The sequence below is a fragment of the Miscanthus floridulus genome, chromosome 14, assembly GCF_019320115.1.
Source record: "Miscanthus floridulus cultivar M001 chromosome 14, ASM1932011v1, whole genome shotgun sequence".
In the NCBI taxonomy this organism is placed as follows: domain Eukaryota; kingdom Viridiplantae; phylum Streptophyta; class Magnoliopsida; order Poales; family Poaceae; genus Miscanthus; species Miscanthus floridulus.
Window position 1 is genome coordinate 63,359,940 of NC_089593.1, and position 19,497 is coordinate 63,379,436.

The 19,497-nt window shown below is 43.4% G+C and overlaps 1 protein-coding gene and 1 long non-coding RNA gene across 2 annotated transcripts; both read right to left on the reverse strand.

Annotated features, from left to right (window-relative positions):
* Nucleotides 1–6,774: 6,774 nt before the first annotated feature.
* Nucleotides 6,775–7,363, reverse strand: LOC136505904 (uncharacterized). The gene is made up of 2 exons (XR_010771347.1): nucleotides 7,078–7,363; nucleotides 6,775–6,978 (listed from the first exon to the last, which is right to left on the reverse strand). It is a non-coding gene; the product is annotated as an uncharacterized lncRNA (long non-coding RNA).
* A 5-nt stretch (nucleotides 7,364–7,368) lies between these two features.
* Nucleotides 7,369–8,420, reverse strand: LOC136503561 (uncharacterized). The gene has a single exon (XM_066498599.1). It carries the CDS (start codon nucleotides 8,332–8,334, stop codon nucleotides 7,369–7,371), a length of 966 nt encoding a protein of 321 aa, XP_066354696.1. The 5' UTR covers nucleotides 8,335–8,420.
* Nucleotides 8,421–19,497: the final 11,077 nt, after the last annotated feature.

A 19,497-nucleotide genomic window follows, 5' to 3' on the forward strand; every position in this document is an offset into this window, starting at 1 on the left:
GCAATTTGTTCTCCTCTTCCATCATCTTATTCTACAATCAACCAATAAAATAGTGGATGAGGGAAAGAATTAAAAAGAACCGCATGCTCAAATAAAATTCATGATACAGATTCATTAGTCAGATTAAGCTCATACGTTTGTAACACGCCTTTCCTAGTGCTCCATCTGCATCAACAAAACAACCAATATCAGAAATTATTACACAGATGACCATACCTGCAACATCAACCACATTGAGATCGACTGACTGAGCAGATTTGTTACCAGCTTCTCATTCAGATTCGTCAGTCCATTATCAAGTGCCTCCTCAATCATGATCGGGTCCTTGGGTTGCAGCGAGTTAAGATCTTCACCTTTGAGGTGACTGTACCATCACACATGAGATCACATTCTCCATAAATATCAAAATGAAACTGAAGAGGTAAATTCCCAAAAAGAAAAGACAATCTATTCTAGATTAAAAGATTACTATGAGACCACACTCGCTTTAAATTATATTCTGCCAAAGAATAGAAGCTCTTGAACACGTTGCAAAATCACCGTTTACTTTTCAGTAGAAATAAATTGGCCAATATAAAAAACCTTGAAATGATGAGGGTGCAGATTTATTACCAGACAAGCACCAAGGTAACTTGAGTTCTCAAATTTAGGATACACCTTTTATTTTGCACAACCTGTATGAGTTTGGTGCCTACTGTTCAAAGGACCTGCAAATGGCATTTTGTTAAATAAAAAAATTAATCTTCTAAACTAACAAATATGCATTAAGAGAGAAAACTCAAACTTTCTCTGTTAAGACCGGAAAAATGGTTTTGCACTACATCACAAACCCCCATATTGAAACAGATGTCTAGCACCGCTACGAATATGCATGCATTGCAGCAATACAACGTCAGCCCGCATCCCACCTCCCCGCTTCCCACGCCAGGGGTGGCCACTGGCCATAACCACCATTCCAATTTCCAAACTTCTCGTCTCCTCCCCTTTTCTTTCTCCCACGTCAAACCATATCTATTACTAGATCTAATCTCCGTCGAGCACTTGGAGAGGCAGCCATAGACATAGAGACCGGCGTTGAGCACTTGAGTGGATAAGGTGGTGCGGCAGGGCGGAGGCCACAACAACGTGAGTTCGGCACCCTCACCGGCCATCTTGGCGGCGAGTGTAGGCGGGTCCATGGTCCAGTCAAGTAGGAGACTGCCGCCCTCTCCGGGGAACGTCTCGGCTGCGAGCATGATTGGGAGTTGCCACAAATAAGATTACAGGGTCCAGGGGGAAGAGATGCGATGACGGTGGCGCTAGCCAACAGCAGATCAGGGCTCGACCAATCCGTCTCCACCACCATCGCTTCTGATTTCCAGGTCGGATCCAACATTAGACGGCAAACTACGAAAAAACAACTCCGATCTTTGGGTGAAGACTTCAATTCCACAGGGACAACTGACTGGTTGATCACAAGTCTAATTCCTCCAAAATCTAGCAACCTGATACCCATCCAGAATTTTTATCCAAATAATTAAAAAATAAAGCACGCGTAAGTACATGTCGAACTCAACAAATATAACATGAGGTTCATGCGGCTCAAAAGGCTGACATTGGTTTAAGTACGATTAGCTTTTAATTATCACAATTTTAGCATAGGAGTAGCAACAAGTTTACCATAAGCCCATATAAACCCCTGATCAGGTAAACATGAATAATGAATGAGCATCTTTATCATCAGGATCATCAGTATTCATCATCTATTCCGTAAGGGTTCCAATGTCGCTCGTGACCGTGAGCACGGCTGATATACCAGTTTTATACTCTACAGAGGTTGTACACTTTCACTATGAGTCGTGATTTATCCTTTCAACCGAGGTGATCAGCCTCTTGACCTACTACTAAGGAAGGTCGGCAGGGTTCACTATGAAGCCTTTCAAATGTTCATCTAACAAGTTAGGGCCGCTAGGTTTCTGTGCCCTGCGAATGTAGGGCTCCCCTTCCGACAGGCACGATGACACGTAGCCTATACACTGACGAAAAAAAGCCACACTATATCCAACCTGAAACACACCCCTCTTGCGCCATAAAGGTAACCTCTAACAAGCTAGAAAAGGTCCTTGTACTGAGCTAAAGCCAGAGCCATGTAGCCCTCACAGCTATACTGTAAGTCCCGGATGATCACTCACATATAAGTACTTAGGGAGAGGAATCTAGAGCACCATAAAAACAGCCCAATGCTCTAGCCCCCTTATTCCATGTTGCTAAAAAACATCTTTTAATGTATTGCATATTCCATTAGTCAAGTTACAAGATCATGGCTTTAGTTTGAGCACTAGCATCATACTATCCAATGCAATACCTCATAGGTAGGTACAAGGTAACAAAGTACTAGGAAATCCTTAGTAGTAGTCAAGGTAGACACATGTAGTATGAATTAAATGATTAAAGGTATATAGGACAACAAGGAAGATCCCATGCTACATTTGCCTTAAACTCAGATCCTTCTTCTAGTCTAAGCCTTTATTGAATTGCTTTTGGATTCACCGCGTATAGCTCACCGACTGGACATGATTATAAAACACCACACAAACATCCATGCAATCATACACGAAGCAAATAATAAAACTAAATTAGAATAGTACACCAAACATAATAAACAGTAAGTGAAAAGGTTTCAAAGATGTTCTACACGTTACTAGGAACACACAGACGTGAAAAACACACTATTCGGAGCTATAACGAAAAAATTATGAATTAAACAAGATTTCCTTTAATAAAATAGTAGATTAAATTTAACCTCAAATTTTATAATTTGAAAACATATCTAACAGTAGTATGAACATATAGATTATGAAATTACGAACCTAACACAAGTTGAACGGGTCAAATCGGAGTTAAACAGAGAAACTACTCATAAAATAAGATCAATGGCATTTTTGTAAATATTTGGAAATCTATTTCTTGTTAAAAACCGAATTAAAACAGTCCTGTGGATCGGACGTTGTTTTTGGCAAACTGTAGGGGCTGAAACAGGAAATCTAGGGGCATATGTTGAATTATTTTCTACAGAGGGTGCACTGCGGGTTGATTTGAGAAAACTGTGGGGTCTCTTTAGCAAATAAGCCAGCTGAATCGGTATCTTCTAATTTAGGCCGTTGATCTTAGATCAGGCGGTGCAGATCAAATTGGGGCACGAGGGTCGTTGGAGCGGCGCTGTGCGCGGTGGCGCCATGGCCGGGAAACTCGGCTCCTCGCCGGAGTCCATAGGGACGGCCCTAGAGGCCACGGCTAGACCTACGGATAGCATGGAAAGAAAGAGAACGGCGAGGCAAACTCACCTATGGTATTCTCGACGGCAAAAAAGGCACGGAGACGACGCGCGGTTTGGCGGGGCGACGCCGCGGCTTGGTTTCGTAGCGGCGGCGGCGCTACGAGCTCGGGTGGAGGCGGCGACTTGCGCTAGAGCTATGCGGGGGCGATGCGGCGCAGAGTCTTTGACTTTTATAGGGGCGGAGCGACGTGGGCGACACAGCAAGGCGGTGTCGTGGTGGCATGGGGCTCTCAGCGGCGGTGGAGTCCATGTCGAGCACGAGAGGTTGAAGACGCCTCGGCTAACAGCGGTCCCGACCTGGCAACGACTACGGTGGGAAGGAGGCGCCACTTTCAACTGGGCCGGCCCAAGAAGGAGGAGGAGCGCGCGCGCAGGCCTTCGGCGATTGGGCCTGTGGAACTGAGGGAGTGCGGGGGAGAAAAACGGGAGCAGGCCGGATTGGGCCGAAAGGGGAGAGGGTTTACTCTTTTCTTTTTCCCAAATTATTTTTCTTAATACTTTTTCAAGTAGGTTTTGATTTCATTTGAACCTTGAACCATAACTAAATTCAAATATTATTTTAGATATACTTTTCAATTCAAATCAAAATGGATAATTTTGGTAGGCTTTCAAAAATAAACTTTACAACTTTTAAATTCTTTTTTTTCTAATTTTCTTTTCTTTTGCTTCAAAGCCATTTTCAAACTCATTTCCAAAAACAATTTAAACCATTTTGAATTTTAATCAAAACCACTCAACCAAATAAATCAAATACACCAGTATGTATGCACATCCAAGTTGCGACTCCTTATGATGTATTTTAATATAATGAAAAATATTATTTTCACAAAATACAAAATTAAATCAATTTATATCTTTTTCGAAAAGAGCAATTTTTAGAGTGTTACACCGGTGGGCAGGGAGTTGGCGCGTCAGCAACCTCCCCGACACGAGCAGCAGTGGCAGACCAGATCCCTTCGCTTGGCAGCCGAGCGGGGGCGTGGTGGCGCACTTGGACTTGGGAGCGACCCACAGGAGTCGCTTTTGGTTTGAATTCGTTTCTCGTTGAGATACTGGATATACAGGGACAAGCGGACGTTTTCCGTTCGGACAGAGGGGCGAGTGCGGCGACTAGCGGAGCGCTAACGATAGCCCACCATATTTTTTAGATGTTTATTATTAATTTTATTAATTAACTTGCCTTTTTTTATGTTCTAGGCTCATGTGCAATAATCCAGCACAATCTTGATTCAAACGTGAAGGAAGGAAAGAGTTTGATGTTGGACTCTACCCAATTTTAGCTTGCCGACCGGTCCGGCAAGCACATCGTGAACTCTACCCAGGAACTTGGCTATTAACGCGAGCATGGAAATTGAAGTCTGAGTTCGGCATGTATGTGGACGCCTCACGTACATGCAAGAGTCCATATGCAAAACGATCATGCTTCAGGCGGGCGCGCACACCAAGCTTGGTGGACGAAACCTCCTCTGGCTTTTTAGGTGGTAATAGATTATAAGAACGAAAGGGTATTGTAGGTAGAATGATTAGTATATGCAGTGTTAGCTTTGGAATCTTCGTTGAGTGTAGACTTGTTTTTTTTCCTTGATGATATGCACTACCGGAAACCGGCGATTTGCCGAGTGCCGAGGCTTTGCCGAGTGTATTTTATCGGGCACTCGGCAAATACCGTGTTTGCCGAGTGCCAAATAAAATACACTCGGCAAACAAAAACACACGGCTTCACCGGCTTTGGCTTCACCGGCTTTGGCTTCACCGATGAAGCCGTTTTGGATGAGCCGTGCCAAAGGGGGCTTAAGACTTGTTTGACTATACACAAATCCACCCAATCCAGTGGTTTGGGAGGGATTGAGGTGGATTTTAGTTTAAGTTTCACCTCAATCTCTCCCAAACCATAATGATTGGAGTGGATTTGTGTGCAGCCAAACGAGACCTAAGCGGTAGCAGCCACGAGTGCAGCACGGCCATGATCACCAGCGTCATGGTAGCAGCATTAGCTGGCTGAATACATGGGGGGCGCGCTGCTTCACATACAACGCGCTAGGCCGCTAGTATCACCAGTGCCATGCATGACGTGTAAATTTTCTGCATGTTAGTCAACTAAATCCGATCGAGTATTTGTAAAATTGGAATTAGCTTTGCACCGTGGCCAGTTAATAATCTCGGCTGCTGATCCAGACAGGATTGGTTTGCGTGCATTGCTTTCTAATCTCTAGTGTATTTCTGTTTTTTTCCAGCAGAAAAGGAGGTATTTGACGTAAGCATGATGTCAAAAACTTTGTTCTATTTATACTACCTCCTGTTACAAAAAGGTCAAAAACTTGTCGTTTATTAGGGGAGTATATATTTCATTAAACTTTACATGCCTCAAACATAAATAATTATTACAACGTTTAGCTTGTTAGCATATAAGCCATATGTTGATTTGTATTCAAAATACTTACACATTCTCTTATACCTAATATGTTTCAACAATATGTTATAGAAGAAACTAGTAGTCAAAGCTGCACACCAAACATCATATATAAAATGTCAAGTATATACGACCGAAGGGGGTTAAAAATTGTCCAAATAGCACTTTTTCATTATACAATTTAGGATTTTTTTGCCAGGGTCCCGGGCGCCAACTCAACTAAACCGGTTGCCGTCCACTTGGCCAACCCGCTTTAGCCTAAACCAACACCAAGGATCGCCAGGAGAGAGCCATTCTCATCTCCTCTTCAAGATCTTTTTATGGTTGAGTTACACCACACGAGCCAATCATTAAGCATCTGACATATCACAATCATATTATGGTGAAGAAATTAACAAGTTACATCATTGACCACAAAAGAAAATACGAGTGAAAATCAATCTAACATGCTATCAAGATGTTTCATCTATTAACCCATTTTGTAATTAAGTTTTCTCCCAATCTCTTCTCTACTACTGTCAAAGTAACTGCAGCTCAATTGGGGGACGCTTCGTCCCGACGTCTCCTACAAATCAACTTCATTGAGCTTGGCTCAATGGTCACCAAGTCAAATATACCTGCAGAACAACTTATTGGCAGCAGCATGAGTACATTGCTACATTGCGTACTCACAGGGCTTATAGCAACATAAAAAAAAATCGGTGGATGCACAGATTAACAGGCATTTATAACATTGCATAAGAAGCATGGTGTTCATTAGGAAATGATATTGCATTCCTCATCCGTGTTTTTCATGTATTTGATAGTTTTTATTCTCCCATTGCAATGCATGGGCATATTTTTGCTAGTATAGGCTAAATTGCAACAAAGCACTAAACAACACCTTAATGCCATGTTATACACACACACACACACATATAACAAAACAAAACATATGATGACCTTTCATTATTCCTAGGTACTAGATTTGTGAAGGCTAATAAAGAATGAAATTGTTATAAAACTGTTGGTCTGAATCGCCTAAAAGTTCACCACGTGTACCGCGAGACACACAATAACGAGGTCCGATAATCATTAAGTGTTCTCTTTACACAAAAAGGTCGGCGTCAACAGACGAAAGCAACAAACAGCACTTTGGACTTGCATTTGATTTTGTAACTGAGACCAAAACAAGCTCGCTCGTGCAATATATGAAATTAATCAAATACTAAATACTATAAATGATCATCACTGAGACTGGAAATGTTGACTCCTGCAAACATATAAATAAATACATAAACGATATATAAATAGTGTGATGGATAAGTAACATGAATAATCGATGCTCGTTCAAATGAAATGAAATACGTACCATAACTGCTAGGGGCAGGCCCGCAGGAACTGAGGCCATGGCAGCGTGTAGGTGAAGATCGACCTCGTCTCACGACAATAGGGTACCTCGGGCAACACCTGCAGCTCAATCGTATTTACATCCATAGAGAAGAACCAGCGCCTTCCATCATAAGGACATGCTGACAAGATAGCCAACGCAGCGCCGTCGGCGTTTAACGCTCGCCATGGTGCTCCACGTCATACGATCCCTTCTTCTCCGGGCAGACTAAGAGACCACAGGTCGCGGTCGCCTCCGACAAGTTGGGGATAATCAGGGGATGATGTGCTCCAGCACCCACTCGCCGCTGCCCTGGACCCGGCGGAACAACTCTAGCTTCTCGCCGCACACGTGGACGATGCTAGCCCTCTGCGGCAAAGTGGGACCAAGACCGCCGGCGCCATGGACGACCGTGAACGATGACGAACGGCGGCGGAATAGACTCGTGTCCACGCGGGTGGGCAGATCGACCATGGAGAACACCAAGCTGGTGCTGTCAATGGCTATGATCCTACTACTCTCCAGCAAGCCCAGGTACAGGGATCCGTCGACGCGGCCAGCGGCGTACAACGAGCAGCACGGATATAGGTCCTCGTCTGACAACCGGCGACTCAGCAAGCGCCAGCCCCACTCCCCGGCGTTACCTCTGGAGAATACGCAGGAGGTGGCAGCGCGAGCGACGGTGAGGTGGCGGTGCAGCACCTTGAAATTCGATACGGAGATGCGGCCGTCGTCGCCGTCAAGCAGAAAAACTTCTCTGGTGCCGTAGCTGAAGCCCTGCTCGTTCCGCGTTGGGAGACCGGAGATCGACCGGTGTTTGCGTGTCAATGGGTCGTAGACAATGAGGTTTGGCACGGAGCCTGCACACGGCCCGTAGGTCATGCTGAGAAGGACGAGGCCACCGTGGCAGTCGGCGACGTGCCAACGCAAGTACTGGTTGTCCTTGTCGAGGAAATCGTCGACCGAGAAGCGGCTGCCGTCGATGATGGGCGACGAGGAGGGCACGAACCTGTGATCGCCACTGGTGTGGATGTGGTACTGGCCGACGACGGTGGGCGGGTGGAGCGAGCTGGCGAGGCGGAGGAAGGCGCGGCCTTCGTCGGCGCCGCCGTCTGTGACGACGCGGCGCCACCGCTTGCAGACGCACGCCGCGCGGATGAGCCAGAGCGAGGAGTCGAGGCGGAGGAGGATCCACCTGAGCGAGTCGTCCGGGAGGTCATGGATGGTACTCGCCCCCATCGCCTCCTTCCGGTCCTTGCGCTGCCGCGGCCTCACGCTCCAGCTCCAAGGGCGCCATGGAGGATCGAAAACCCTAACACTCCGAGCGCCTTACGTCCCGCAGGAGCGGTGGCATGGACCGGCCGGGGCCATATACTTGGTCCGACCTGTTCTCGATCCGAATCCAAAGGATTGCTGTGGGCCACTTCCAAGCCCAACCAATGTGTGGATCTAGTACAGCTTCAGGCTAAAAATACCTGTGTACCAACTTTCAGAATACATACAGATCGATTCTCTTAGATCTAATATATTTTAGGAATATATCCTATAACAAACTAGTGGTCAGAGATGCACATCAAATATTCTTATCTAAAGTGTCAAGAACGCACTACCAGAAAATAGAATATCCTTGGCGTCCAACAATTTCCTTGAGGAACGAAATTGAACCCCAAGGATATATGATTGCCTTGAGGTTGTATAAAACCTTAAGAAAATGCATATTATTGAGTGCTAACCTGACCGCCAAGGTACTTCTCCACGTTTCTTTGAGTGTTATTACAAACCGCCAAGGTATTTCCTCATTTCCTTGGGTGTTATTCAAAACTACCAAGGTAATTCATATTTTCTTAAGTGTTATTAGAAACAGCCAAGGTAATTCACATTTCCTTGGGTTTAACTAGAAACAGTTAAGGAAGTGCTAGTTTCCTTGGGTGAAAACCCTAAGTAAATTGTTGTAGCCACGCCAAGGAAAAAATATTCAGTTTATAGTCATTCCTCTTAACCACCGATATAATGGACTCATTGTACTCTTCTTAGTTAGACATTCCATTTTATAGACATAACTGCTCCATTAACATGTTTGTGAAATGAAATATAATTTTTATGGTACATTAATCCAACAAAGGGTGCAATTTTCTCTTGTTATGCACTAGAGAATACATATTGGCATTAGCTTGAAATTTTCTAGTTAGTTTTAAAGATATCATGCAACATACTAATATCGTATGAAGGTAAAGTTTATATCAAAGATGTCGAACCCGAAGAGATATACGACTTTATAGTTAATGACTTTTTTATCTGAAATTATTCGGAGTCCAAAAACTATGTTTTAAGTTCTCCGAGTTTTGAAATTAATTTTTTTATTTTTTCAAATGACCTCGGATGGAGATACAACCTAAACTAAAGTTCTAATGCTCGACCAAATATAAAACATTTTAGTTCAAACTTTTCCATTTGAAATTGTTTATGATGTCTAATATTCATTATACGAATACAAAAAGAAAGAAACATTCACTTAGTCACAAATGACTTCGTGGTGTAGCGGTCACGCGAAACTGTAGGTTGTGACTTTAGTTCCAAGCTACGACAACCATTTGATTATTTCTCTTTTTTGCTATGCATATTCTTGGAGGTCATTGACCCTCAACAAAATATATATCCTTGGCAGTTGGTATAAATACCTTGGGGGTCATCGGCCCTCTAACAAACATATATCCTTGACAGTTCTATACATATTCTTGGGGGTCGTCCACCCTCAACAAAATATATATATCCTTGGCAGTTGGTATAAATACCTTGGGGCTCATCGCCCCCCTAGAAAATACATATCCTTGACGGTTGGTACACTAACGGAAACAATAGGTAAGCCGAGTGCAATAGTTTGCCGAGTGCAATCCATCAGGCACTCGGCAAACAAGCTCTTTACCGAATACTGCAAAAAAAAAAAACACTTGGCAAAATAATTGCACTGGGCAAACGAGGAAAAAACACTCGGCAAAGTTTGACACTCGGCAAACTAGAAACAAAACACTTGGCAAAACTAGGCACTCAGCAAAGAAATATGTTTGCCGAGTGTAATTGTCTGGCACTCGGCAAAGAAATATATTTGTCGAGTGTCCCCGATCTGGCACTCGACAAAGATGTGGCTTTGCCAAGTGTCCTGATCTGGCGCTCGTCAAACTCGCAACCTTATAAACTCAGAGCAGCGGCCGCACCGAACCCCCAATCCCCATATCTCCCTCCCTCCAAAGCTTGATGGCTGCCGCTGCGAAGCTCGCCGTGGCGCCGGGCACACCGACCACGACAACACGTCACCGAGTCTCCACGACCCTAGCGATGTCCTCTGCCACGCCGACCATCATCAACCTCAACAGCCTACAACACAAGCAAGAGGCTGCAGCGTCGACGAAAGTGGTGGCACCAGCAGGTGTCCACGCCAAAGCCATGGTTACGCCGCCGCTGGCGTGCATGTGGCAGGAGGTACAAGGCGCCGGCGACTGGCGAGGCCTGGTGGAGCCGCTCCATCCGCTGCTCCGTGCTGATATCGTCCGCTACGCGCAGCTCGTGGCAGCGTGCTACCAGGCGTTCGATATGAACCTAAGGTCCAAGCGGTATCTCAACTACAAGCACGGCAAGAAGCAAATGCTGCAGGCGGTGGGAATGCAAGCGGTATCTCAAAGTTTGGGTTTTCTTTTCTCTTACTCCTTAGCTCAGTTTCATCTGCCATTCGTCCTATGTTCTTGCTGCCCAAACCCACCCCCTGCTAGAACAAGCGAGTAGCGAGTCCTTCCAGTCGAGGAAGGGGTTGCGTTCCGGCAACTGAAACCTTCCTATGCTGCGGCGGCGGCGTGGTGGTGGCGGGGTGAGCCGCGAGCGGGCAGTGGTGGTTTTTTTTTATATTTTTCGAAAAATCTTTGTCGAGTGTTGATTTTAGCACTCGCCAAAGTCTTTGCACAGCTTTGCCGAGTCTTTTTTTTTTGCCGAGTGCAGTTTGCCGAGTGTAACACTCGGCAAAGGCTTTGCCGAGTGTTTTTTAGGCTTTGTCGTGTGCCTGGGGCACACGACAAAGCTACTGTTTCCGGTAGTGGTATATGTACCTTGGAGGTCATTAGCACTCAAGAAAATTTCCTTCACTCTATTTAAAATCTGACCTCGTCTTTGTTTCCTTGGCAGCCAAATCCCCAAGAAAATCATCTATGGTGGTCAGCCCTCAAGGTAATTTGAATTTCCCTTGCTTTCAACCTTTGGTGGCCATCCTTGAAGGTTGGCTGCCAAGAATATTTTTCTTGACGGTTTTTATGGTTTCCTTATGTGCTTCTGGCCCTCAAGGATATTCTATTTTATTGTAGTGATATTGTAACACCCTAGGTGTTATGAACTTAATAAAACTTTGATCATGATAATCATCATGCATCAGCATTGAGGCATAAATGCATTCCATGTTTCATTCATAGCATATATGTTGCCTATGTAGTGTTTTATACGTTACATGAAATGTTATCAATGTTAACAATAATCTCAATTAAGGTTCTTTGGGAATTTATATATGTGAATTTGTTTAAACAATTAAATTTTGCTAAAATAAACTTTGGGGTGTAGAGTGTGTACTTTACACTAGTGTAAAGTGTTGGCTATGAATATGAGTCCAACCAATTAAAATTTGAGCCCCAAATTTGATATTGAAATTGAAATTCAACACTTAATCCTAATTTGGCCGTGTGGGATTTCAACATTAAGTTCACTTTTGGGGGAATTAATAAAATGTTTTTCACAAATAAACTTGTGCAACCTTTAGTATCATTTATTAGTGCTAAGTATGTACTATGCTATGGTGCTATTAGCTGATTTGTTTTAGTGTTAGTTAATCATTAATAAAATTCCCAAAATAGCTAAGTTTTCTCTGTTTTCAAAATTCTAGGGCTGAATTCTGTTTTTTAGTTTATTGTTTCAATTGTGCCTACTTTCAAAAGCTAAGATCTTGCAAACCCTCGCGTTTTAGATGTTGGTTCCTTAAGCAATGTTGGAGAAGGCATGAAGATGAACAACTTTTATTATTAGAGTTTTTCAAGTTTCTACATGGAATCGAGAGAGATTGGAAGCTGAAGGTGGACTGTCAGGATGCTACAGTACACATAGGTAACCACTCTGTTTGCCTGCTCGCCGCCGTCCAGCGCCTTCACGGCATTTCGTGTGCGTGGACACACAGTCGTGCACGAGGCCGAGCTCGAGAAGACGCTGCCGAAGCCACGACGTCGTCCTCGTCCTTTAAAATGCGAAGCAGCCGGTGCTCCTTCTCTTTTTCCTTTCTCTGCTCGCCGCGGTGAACTTGACGTGCCAGCGAAATTTGTCACGGCCGCTCCATCTCCGCACGTCAGCTCACGCCTACAGCTTCGCCTGCTCCTCGCGCATCTCCTTGAACCACTCGTGCCAACCCTTTCCGCCAGAGCTAGTCGCACACCGTCATCTTCCTCGTGGGCGACCGCAGCGCCGCCGTGACCACCCCCACCGTGGCCAGGCTGCTCCGATGAGTCTCTCGCCAAGCCGTTTCACGTTTTAGCTTCGCCATGACCCCCTGATGCTTATCGGCTTGCCGGTTTTCACACATAAGCCACAAACGCGTCGGGACGTCATCGCCGCCGCGAGTTCATGTCACCGCCGTCATCCTCACCGTCGACCACCTAGCCTTGCCGTGTTCCCGACTCAACCAACAAACGCAGAAGAGTCGCGGTGAGCTCCTGGTGCTAACCTGAGCCCTAGCTAGGTTGCTACCATAGCTCCATCGCCTCTTCACCACCGCGCCGCTGCACCGCCATAGTCGCGGGCCGGCCTACTGCGCAACCCTAGCCGCTGGTTTAGTTTCCTAGATCTATGTGCGGTGATGTCATGAACTCGTCGGTTACCCGCCGGTGCGGTCGTGGTCAAGGCTGGGCTAGGCTGGTTTGACCATGGGACCCACGCATCAGTGGCGGTGGGTAAGAGTGAGGTGGGTGAGAAAAGATTTATGGCGCAGAAAAATGATTTATTCTTTTTTAGAAAATGCTTTTACATGCTAAATCTTGTTTAATGCATATAAAAATATAGATATGTGATAAAATCATGAAAATTTTTATGTAGCTTTATTATGATGTGCTCTACATGGGAAAAATATCTGTTGGTCATAAGCAATAATTTTTGTATGCTTAAAAATTCACTAAATAAATTATAAAATGGACCTTGCATAATTTTTATAGGCTAAAATAATAATGTTTTGGCAATAAAACTTTTTGTGTAAATGTTATGTGCAATAACCTACCTCCACAAAAAGTTTGGTACTGTTTTGATAATTTTTAAATTACTCACTTAATTTCCATGCTTTAATTTATTAATTAATAAATACCAAAATGCTTATGATAAATCATGAAATAGCTTGGGTATGTTTTGGAATTCATTGTAGACCTTGGGACACTTTCACCTCTATTGTTCCTTGGCAATTTAATTGCTTATTAGCTACGCTCATAATCAACTTGATGATAATAATAATTAAAAGTGCTTTACGTCAATTACTTGCGGTAGTATCGTGAAGGAAAAAAATTGTACTCAAGTTAATCTTGTTATGCTTTCACCAATGCATTGTCATGCATCATCTCAAGCATACCATTATTGAGCATGCATCATTATCTCCGTGTAGTGAACGAGAGTGGGAATATCGTGGTTGATCAAGTCCTCGAAGGAAGTTGCTAGCCGGTGGAAATTGGGTCAGTTTTCTATGATCCTTCTGAGGAGATTGACTACCCGACCAACACAGGCAAGCCTCAGAGCATACAACCATATCCTTGTTGTTTACAAATGCTTTTATCAATTGCGTCCAATGAAATATGCAATAAGTAATTAGGCATTGGGTGAATACCAACTGCTGCATGACTACCTTGATATTCAGATATTTTCCTTGTCACCCCACTAGTATGTAGGTTGTTTCCTCTAATGCTTAGTATTGCTTAGACTACGATTGAAGCCAAATGATGGTTTCATCGTTCGAGAGAAATAAGATCTACTTGCTCTTCTTGGCTCCACTTATGGGTCGTAAAAATACAATAATGATGATAATGTTAAATGGAGACCGGACGGGACATGACAATTGTCTTTGGTGGTTATGCCGATAGGGTTGCATGGTCGTGCTTGTCCTGTCTGTGTCTATTAAGGACCGATCGTTGTAGGGACGCTTGTGGTCGAGACTTTGCAGTACCGACCACAAAGTTAAGTTTTACTTAAATATGTTTTGTAAACTAATATTATAAGTCTTCCGCAACTCCGATGTATGAAATTTTTGTATCAATGTTGTAATGTTGTGGTAACTCCATTGTTAATCCTGTATGAGTTGTAAAATGTGGATGATTCAGGGTTCCCCAAGGACACCCGATAGACTACCGGATTATCTGCTTTCATGTACAGCAGTTAGAGGTCTTTAGGACAATGATGGGTACACGTGGCTAGCATAATTGGGGTGATTCTGGCACAGCTGGTATCAGAGCTCATACATTGGATGTGCTACAATATTACTTTTTGAAAACTTCAAAAAGATTGTAACGCTAGGCCACCCACCATCTATTCATGCTCATATGCATGGAGTAACTAATCCTCTGCATTATGGTCGTCATTAAGCACTAATTTGCATGGTCATTATGCAACAGCATTATTATGCATCCATTTCATGGGCAACACCACAACACGTAACATCCATGTCTATTCATATCCATGCAAGCATGAGATGACTGTTACTATGATTCCTCTTTACTCTAAATTACACACACTAAGTCTCACATAAGTTGAAGGCAGAGGAGAAGGTGTTTCAACCCATTGATTTTTAATCCTTTCTAGTCTAGCAACCATCGCACATAGGCCGTTTATAATAAGAATTAATTTCTTTAATTACATGGGCCTCATTTTCAATTAAAATAATCTAACAATAGATTGGCCATATTAACTGTAACAAGACACTAAATAACTAGCAAGGTGGCAAGACCAAATAGCGCTAGTAGCTAGCCTTTTCCATTATAATTATATAGCATTTAGGATTGTTTCCATCAAAATGATTCTTACGAATACACTGGTAGAGAACCGAGCTTTACTCCCGGTGGGGAACCCCCTCTAGTCCCGGTTCCCCACCCGGGAGCAAGCATCCGGGACTAAAGGGGGGTCCTTTAGTCCCGGGCCAGGAACCGGGACTAAAGGAGGACCTTTAGTCCCGGTGGGTAACACCAACCGGGACTAAAGGTGCCTCCTGACATGCCACGATGGCCGGCACCTTTAGTCCCGGTTGGTAATACGAACCGGGACTAAAGGTTTTTTTCTTTTTTCTTTTCTTTTCATTTTTTTGTTTTCTTTTCAAAATAGGTTTTCGAAGTCGTATTGTACGCTGCTAATTATACATTTATACGCGCATATAGTATGTTTCGGTTCAAGCACAATGAACGTATTAAATCACACAATTCAAGCATAGAAATATATATATATATATATATATATATATATATATATATATATATATATATATATATATATACATGCATGCATGCATATGTGTATTTTACATTATATTATTTCATGTGCATATATTACAAAAGATTGCATTATAGTTGTTGTGACATAACAAGTTTCTTCTCATCCTCTAGCTTGGCTTCAATGGCAGTGTTGGGTCGAAGTAGAACTCGCCCTTGGAATCGATGACCTGCTCATTAAAAAATCCGGCTATAGACTCTTGAATTGCTTTGATTTGGTCTTGCCGTATGACCTTTTCCTCCAACCATCGAGTCTACAGGTTTGAATTAAAGGAAAATAAATTAATATATGTACATATATATATATAAAGACATAGTAACACAATCAATAATAATAATTAAATGAATATATAGTGTATTTTTAACGTACTTTGAGTCTCTCTGTAGGAGTTCTTTGAGAGAGCACATTGATAAACTTGCAAACATAGTAACCACAGTAGTTGTTCCCCTGTTCCTGCCTCAGACACCACTTTACGAGAAAAAGATTTGTCATCCAATCTGGTGATCCGGTGAAAGCTATATGTTTAATTAATAAAGATGATGCGATTCAGGGGACTTACTTTCAATGGAATTACATTCAGTGGCGCTTTGCATTTTTCCATGTGTTGCTTCTCAATAAAGGTTTTCCAAACACTGCCCAATAAAAAATTTGCAACGTCATCAGATATAGTTAATCATCATGTTTGTGTGTATATATAGTTGCTAGAGATCCCGAAATTACCTCTGGATAATATCTATCATATCTTGGTAGTCTTGTTGTGGTTTTCTCATCGAGTCATAGATTATCAAGTGACTTTTCACCAGATCGATGTCCATCAATATCCAGTGATTACTGCATGTGTTTATAGGATATAACGCATAACACTCATTAATTAACTAGAATCAACATATGAGCCATTAAGGCTATGATCGACATGATTAACACTCACTTGAAGTTATAGGGAAAGCGTATATCCTTCTTGTGGCGTTGGTTCACTAAGAAGTTCATGAGGTTACTCTCTGACTCAGACTTCCAATTAGTCTTTGGAGTAATTGGGTCTTTGAATACTATATGGGGATCAACAAAACCAATTTCATTGCAGTCTTCCTTTCTGAGCTCTGTCATTGTAAATCTGCATATATATAGTACTTGTTAGGATAATTTATATGCATATACACACATATGATGAGTTTAATAATAGATCGAAAGAATTATTACTTACAGGCAATAGCAGCTAATGATAACTTTGTCCAGAGAGGTCAGGTGGCATAGTTGATGAAATTCTGCAAAGTCAACATACATAACATCATCGCCACGGAACCAATGTTCGTCTCTAATTCTGACACCAACGCAGAAGTCTCCACTGGTAGACGCCTGCATGTACCACTTGTTTAGCAGGTACATTTGCGTCCCCAGATCAGATAAGGCTTGAGGGTTGTATAGACTCTGGCCTAGTACAAATTTTTTCTTCCAAATATCAACCTCCGCCGCACTCTCAATGTTTCCATCACCAAACATCTGGTAAAGGTCGAGACCAGTCTCATCAAGAAATTCACCAAGGTGATCCAAATCGACATCCGGAGGTATGTTTGCCTGATGCATTAATCCTAAATTTGAACCATATTCATTACCAACAACTAGCGGGGGGATTGATTGGTGCGCTTGTTGTCCGAGTTGGGCAACTCCTTTCCCTGCCCGCTTCTTTTTCTGTGCCGCCTCAATTGACTTGGTGAGAGTACGGTCATAGTCTGATAACGTTGATTTGGACGGCTTACGAGATTCCCGCTGTTGTTGCTGGTAAGAAGTCACCTTTTTTCTTAAAATATCCGGAGCTACGAAGAAGTACGGTTTCTCCGGGTTTCTCCTTGCTTCTTGATTCATTTTAAGTTTGTCATAGAATCTAGACATGTCTTTTTTATATGCATCAGTTCCTTCTTCCTTCTCTTCAGATATTATTTTGGGAATAGCCCTTGGTTTCACGGTGGCTTTCTTTGCAGGCGGGGACTGGTTCTTCGTTTGAGGGGCTGGCCTCTTGCTAGGCTTCTTGGTAGGCGGGGGCGGGGGAGGCGTTGGAGACCTCCTTGGAGGTGTTGGCAGCGGCGTTGGAGACCTCCTTGGAGGTGGCGGCTGCGGCGTTGGAGACCTCCTTGGAGAGGGTGTGGATGCAGCCTCGTCTTCCAACACAATGTCATCGTACAGAGCACTATGATGATCTGGCGATTGAACAATTGGATTTAGGTTGGGGGAGGATCTGCTACAAAAAAAGGAATGACATATTATTATGAGCAGATTGTTAATTATTTAAGCCAATACAAATTAATGATGTAGTGTTTTCATCCGCACGTACCTATGGTGAGGTAGTTCAGGAGGAGGTGGAGCCGACATCCCTGGAATGATGATGTAGCGCTTGCGCCATAGAATGAATGTCTTCTCCGCTTCTCCTAGAGTCTTCTCGCCATCACCTCCAGGAATGTCAAGAGGCAAATCACTAAAACCTTTTTTAGCTTTATCTACCGAGATGGTAGCATATCCTTCTTGGATTATATTCCCATGAATCCTTGGTGTCTTGGTTCGGTCGATAGGATTAACAAGACCGATAGCCACCTTGATTGTGGAATTCTCCTTCGGAATGTGTAGCTCACACGTTGTACAAGGTTCAGTGACGTCATCCACAGGGAAGCGCAGTCCTGTGTCCCCTTGATTTGGTATCTCCGTGGAAGCGCAGCTGCTTTTCAACTGAACAGATTGGCTAATATTGATTCCTGGCTCTGATGCCTGCTTGCTTGCACTCACTGCTATTTGCACTTGCCTTTTGATTTCCTCCTGCATTCTCGCTTCAAGGTTTTTTTCCTGCTCCTGTGCTTCACGCACCGCTTCCTCCAACCTCTGGAGCCGCTGTGCCTCTTCTTCCTTCTTTCTCTGGCAACCACGAGACACTTCCTTTGCCTCTAGTTCGGCCACCATGTTCAATAGTCCCGATGGCGTATGTCAGCTCATCCTTCTCTCTGTTGGGCTTGAACGCATCACTAGCAGTAGCTCTCTGAGCATAAAACAATCTTTCTGCTGCTTCTTGCAGTCTTGCGCCATAAACGCACTTCCCTGTCTCCTGGTCTAGTGTTCCCCCATGAGCGAAAAACCAATTCTTTGCACGTTCTCCCCACTCGACAGATCCCCCGATTGTGCAACATCTTTGGGCTTCTTCGGCTGGATCACTGCCTCATTAGCCGCCGTATCTGCCTGTTGTGCAAGATATTTTTGCACGAGTTCAACATACTCTTCCTCCCAGTAGAAGCCTGAACATCGTCCACTGCCATCCCACTGAAATTAAAACAAAAAATTAGAACTTTAATCACAACCATCATGAAAATAGGTATAAACTAACCATAATCATTAAATACGATAAAATAACTCACATTGCGATCCGGACACTTGTAGAAGATACGATCCTTGTTGGGACCCTCCTTCTTCACTCGGTACTCCATCACAATCTTCGTCTCATCACGACACTTGCCGCATGGAATGAGAGGAAGGCCCGGCCTAAGTCGCTTTGGAAACCCATGAGAGGCCGAGGACCCGGAAGCAGTTGCCATCTACTCTCTATACTCATTTTTAATACACTATAAATTTCTCCTTTTATAAACAAATAAAATTAACAAACTATAAAATTATCTAGATCTCTAAACAATGATATTTTTAATGGTCATTGTGTTCTCGTCTTTTACTGCGGCAGGTAAGTAATTCATATGATATTTCCGCAAATTAACAGAAGAATGGGAATGTACACACATAACAGACTACTACATTTAGGTACGGTGATTGACAGACTACTGCGACGATATCGGGACATGTGAATAAATAACCATCCGTACTAGTTGACCTTGCTTACGTGAT